Genomic DNA, 5,582 nt, shown 5'->3' with positions numbered 1-5,582 from the left:
AGAGTTTACCCTCTATTTTAGCAACATGCTAACGTTTTTGGCTAATTTGTTGTCTACTGATGTTTTTTTGTGGCTAATTTAGAGTTTAGCTTCCATTTTAGCAACATGCTAACGTTTTTGGCTAATTTGTTGTCTACTGATGTTTTTTTGTGGCTAATTTAGAGTTTACCTTCTATTTTAGCAACATGCTAACGTTTTTGGCTAATTTGGAATTTAGCTGGTAATTAAGCATCGAGCTAGCTTTCTAAGGTTTTTTGGCTAATTTGGAGTTTAGCTCATATTTAAGCAACACGAAATATTAGTGATTTCTGAGCAATTTTAGTACACATTTTTCAGAAATTTAGGTAAACATTAGCACTTATTCATACTTCTTTAACAACATTTCCAGTCTTTTAGTCAAATTTAACATTTAGCAAATAGCTTTGCATTTTTAGCAAATTTCGTCACCATTTTCAGGAAAAAGCTTCAGCATTTTCAGCAACTACTTTAAGCAAAAAGCATTCACACTAGCATGTAATTCAACTTTTCTAGTTTCCATCTGCTTCTCCAACACAGACAAAAGAAAGAATGAACAATTAGCTAAAAAAATAAAAAAATAAAATATATTGGGATTACATAAAAGTAACTTTTAAATCATACTACATATTTAACCATGTTGACGTGTCTGTTTTTATAAAAAATATATATTTTTTAAGATTTTGCATAATTTTAAGTGCATTAGAGGTTTATTCCACCCAATTATTGATTTAATAATCAGTAACTCTTTGCCAATGATCTCGCCTACAACTCAGAAGTGAATTTCTGATGAAATCCTGACACTTTGTCAAAAAAATATCCTATAAAGCAACATTTTTTGTTATAATTTTGGCAAAAAGCAGCATATTAATAAAAGATAATTGGGAACACTTACAATTGATCAAATGCTGATTGGCGTTGGACTTTAAAATGTTTAAATTAAGACAAATACCTTGTTAAGTCATCAAAGAAACACTAAACTCACATTTACCATCTTGGGTTTCCCCTGTACAGGTGGTTAAACAGTTGTGTTTCTTTGCGTATTCGTTGGCCGCCTCCATCACCCTGCTGTCTGTGCTCCACAGGGATTAAGGAGAAGCTGGATCACTTTCACAACCTGAACATCAAGTCCATCTGGATCAGCCCCTTCTACCGCTCTCCTATGAAAGACTTTGGCTACGATGTGGAGGATTTCCGAGATGTCGACCCCCTCTTTGGAACCATGGAGGACTTTGAGGAGCTTCTGGCAGAAATGCACAAGAATGGTGAGTGAATTCTTGAAAATACAGATAAGAGGGTTGTTAGCAGCATGGATTCAGCTGTTTTTGTTCCCATCAGGTTTGAAGCTGATTATGGACTTCATTCCCAATCATTCCAGCGACCGTCACCGCTGGTTCAACTTGAGTCGGATCCGAGATCCGGTGTATGAGGACTACTATGTCTGGGCTGACTGCAATGCAACAAAAAAGCCTAATAACTGGGTGTGTTACTGCACTAGTGCCAATCGTAGACAAACGAAGATCTTTGCAAGAGTTCGACTTGTTAAATGATCCGTTTTTCATGCAGGTGAGCATTTTTGGAAACTCATCATGGACCTATGATGAAGTCAGAGGACAATGTTACCTTCACCAGTTCCTCAAGGAGCAGCCAGACCTGAACATGAGGAACCCGGCGGTCCGCAAGGAGATCATTGTAAGATTACTGGGCTCACTTCAGAGAATGACTCAACCAGACAAATGTTTTGCAGAATTCTTAGAATGACTGAAACTGTCATCCATGGATGGAATAATATGTGTAACATCACCATAGATGAGTTAATACTTGATTTATTTATCAAATTTATGTTTGAACTAGGGCTGGGTTTGAAGAATTGGTCCATCGATCTAAATCGATCCAAGTCCAGCCAATAATCAAGTCATAGATTTAAAAAAAAAAGACAGAAGGTTTGAAATCAATTATTCAAATACGAAAAACTATGTGCAAAATTTAAAATGAAATCAAATCCGAAGACAATCGTGAATCCACTCGATTCAGTCCATCGTGAATTGAATCAATTCAGACTAGTGAATTGGATCGATTCGGACTCCAGTGAATCGAATCGATTCAGACTCTAGTGAATTAACCCTCATGTTATCTTATGAGGTCCAGATGACCCCACCCTGACAAAGGTAGACAGGATTTCATGTCTGCCACAAACACAAGTAGAGATAAAAAATCCTTGAAAAAAAAAGTTCAGTGCGCTGTCTTGTGGGGTCCAGATGACTGCACTTTTAATGTAAACATGCCTAGGATAGCACAAGGGTTACGTTGATTCAAAGTCTAGTGAATCGAATCGATTCAGACTCTGTGAATTGAATCGATTAAGATTCTAGTGAATCGAATCGATTCAGACTCTAGTGAATCGAATTGATTCAGACTCTGAATTAAATCGATTCAAAGTCTAGTGAATCGAATCGATTCAGACTCTGTGAATTTAATCGATTCAAAGTCTAGTGAATCGAATCAATTCAGACTCTGTGAATCGAATCGATTCAGACTAGTGAATCGAATCGATTCAGACTCTAGTAAATTGAGTCGATTCAGACTGTGAATTGAATCGATTCAAAGTCTAGTGAATCGAATCGATTCAGACTCTAGTAAATTGAGTCGATTCAGACTCTGTGAATTGAATCGATTCAAAGTCTAGTGAATCGAATCGATTCAGACTCTGTGAATTGAATCGATTCGGACTCTGTGAATCGAATCAATTCAGACTAGTGAATCGAATCGATTCAGACTCTAGTAAATTGAATCGATTCAGACTCTAGTGGATCGAATCGATTCAGAATCTCTGAATTGAATCGATTCAGACTCTGTGAATTGAATCGATTCAGACTCTGTGAATTGAATCGATTCAGACTCTGTGAATTGAATCGATTCATATTCTAGTGAATCGAGTCGATTCAGACTCTATTGAATTGAATCAGTCCTGGTCATTCTTGGTGCTTCCACGCTCTAGTTTGAACAAGACTCATGGTGAATTATGTTTGAATTATATAAAAATGCTTTTCTTTGTTTCTCTTTAGGATATTATTCACTTTTGGCTCTCGAAAGGTGTGGATGGTTTCCGGATGGATGCGGTGAAGCACATGCTGGAGGCGACACACTTGCGGGACGAGCCACAGGTGGACCCCAACAAACCGCCGGTGAGCGCCGACAGTTAGAACTATTAATTACATCAAAGGCATCTAAGAAAAATTATATTTTTAAGGTTCTGATGAAACAAATGAGGCTGTGTGATTTGTTTTTATTTTCCTTTGACACTAAAACATTTTTCATGTTAAACTTTAATCTAAACTCAGCTCAAAGTTCATAACTCTTCACTATCTCTGCAATAACTCTGTTACATTTTATTCAGATGATGTCAAAGTCCACATTTGAAGACTGTCATGCATTAAACAGAACTGTCACAGAAACAGCTGATAACAGCTGATGCTTTTTTTCCTCCAAGAATAAACACAATCAACAGCTGAGGGACATTTCGAACTATTCCTGATAGTGTTTATCTTTGGCCTAAATGAGAGGTTCATCTTGCACCCTTTTGGAGAAATTTAAAGGGTTCATGACACGAGTGGCTGAAAGCTCGCCAAGAAAGATTTTTCTTTCCTCAGAGGATGAGGTCTTTTCTCACAGAGGAAAGATTAGCCAAAAAGAAGCATATTTGAAAGGATTTGGGGGGATTAGTAAGTCATTACTGACCACTGCAGGGTAATGCTGTAACACTGAGACTGAATCACAGGCTTGGACGCTGCGGCCTGTTAGAGGTACTCGCTCGGATTCTGAATCATATCTCTATTTAAAGGCTGCAAGTTGTTAAGGAAGTTTGAAAAAGATCTCAGAACAAAAGAACCGTATTCATGTTCGGAACCACGGAGGTTGAAAAACATTCATCTGTGCTGCTTTAACCCTTCAAAGTCCCAACAATGCTAACTCTATGATGTTTTTTAGCCATTTAATAAAAAAAATGTGATATATTTTTTAAAAATTGTATAGATAGTATCAATTATGATAGCTTAAACACCAGTAGATGGGTTTCAATTGACATGGAATTGTGCAAATTGGATTTGCGATAATACATTCATCTAATGAAAACATTACAATTAAAAAAAAAACTCACATTTATCCTAAAAATGTTTTGCCGCCTGAAAGGGAATTGGTTTTTAAAGAGTGTTGAAAAACTGCAATGGAAACACTTGGGCTGAATGAGACGCCGACGTCTCCTTTGATAGATGATGATGAACTCCGTGGCAGAAATTTGAATGTATCCGATTAAAATCAAAGTGTTGTTCACATCCGTCGTTGTGTTTTTGACTGACTTATAGCATAATTATAATTTAATGTAAAAAGTGTTATTGTGAAATTTTGTGTATTTTCTAAAATTTCGATTAAGTTTTGCGCATATGTGTAATAGAGAAGGAGCTAATATTAGTTTGCAAAGAAAATATTGACATCAGTGTTTGAGAAAAAAACTAAATAAATGTTTATTTCTTTTGCAACGCTCTCAGATAAAAACTACAAAGTGTTTCACATTAGTAAAACCATGAAATAGGGTGGGGAATCGATTAAAAAAATTAATTTATCGCAAATCTGGAAAAACTAATCGCAATAATCGCCATTGTTTTCTTATTTTTTTAGTTACATTATTTTCCAGCCTGTTATTATCTGCAAATTATCATAATATGAAATCACACACCAAATTATACATTTACAACGTTTATTTTTAGTTTTTGTTTATATTTATTGCTTCTGTATTTTCAATTTGAAAGACTACCTGTTTGCTTATTTGGTATCATTTTAATCAGCACAACCTCTCCTATGTGACACTACCTTTATTTTGTAATTTTTCCTCGTTTTATTCACACATTGGCATAAAAATATGCAAAAACAGAAAATTCCATCTGAAAAAATGAAATTCATTTTGCTGTGGAAACCCCAAAAAACGTTTGACAAACTGTTTTTACAACATAGAATAAAAGTTTTAGGTGTAGTTTTATAAAAACATTACAGCTGTCGGATTGACTTTCGTTCTCTGCCTCATTTATTAAAATAAAAGATCGCTTTTGTACAAAAACTACAAATAAATGCCATATTATCTCGTCAATTTAATAAAATCTCAATCACAGAATATTAAAAAAGTACAAGTTTATTTTAGACCGAGTTTTAATACGCTGATCTCACAGCTGCACGGCAGGACCCCTGAGGGCGTTAACAAATATTTACTAATGAATTATGTTCTATTAACACGTCAATTTTCACACCCCTAGAAATTACATAAAGTCATTATACACATATAACACTAAAGGACAGTAAAAACAAATAAAAACACAGTGAACAAAAAAATTGAATCAGCTAAAAGCTCTTCTTGATAAAATGTCTTACACTCACTTTAATAGTCAATAGACTTGATCTGTCATAATCGTCATAAAAAAAGCCCCTTGTTTACTATGGAAGCCCAAACTGTTCATAATTATATAAATGAATACAACATTATTTAATCAAGCAACACTCCGATAAAAGTCTTTTCAATA

The 5,582-nt window shown here is 35.1% G+C and overlaps 1 protein-coding gene across 1 annotated transcript in view; it reads left to right on the top strand.

The window, feature by feature from the left end:
• Positions 1–5,582, top strand: part of slc3a1 (solute carrier family 3 member 1) — a 13,162-nt gene that overhangs the window by 2,091 nt on the left and 5,489 nt on the right. The window contains exons 2-5 of the mRNA XM_024297179.2: positions 1,101–1,280; positions 1,354–1,496; positions 1,582–1,707; positions 3,081–3,200. Of these exons, the coding sequence (XP_024152947.1) occupies positions 1,101–1,280; positions 1,354–1,496; positions 1,582–1,707; positions 3,081–3,200 (569 nt within the window). The remainder of the gene's footprint in view (positions 1–1,100; positions 1,281–1,353; positions 1,497–1,581; positions 1,708–3,080; positions 3,201–5,582) is intronic.

The sequence above is a fragment of the Oryzias melastigma genome, linkage group LG15 (assembly GCF_002922805.2).
Source record: "Oryzias melastigma strain HK-1 linkage group LG15, ASM292280v2, whole genome shotgun sequence".
Taxonomy (NCBI): domain Eukaryota; kingdom Metazoa; phylum Chordata; class Actinopteri; order Beloniformes; family Adrianichthyidae; genus Oryzias; species Oryzias melastigma.
This window is presented reverse-complemented; position numbering and strand designations above follow the sequence as displayed.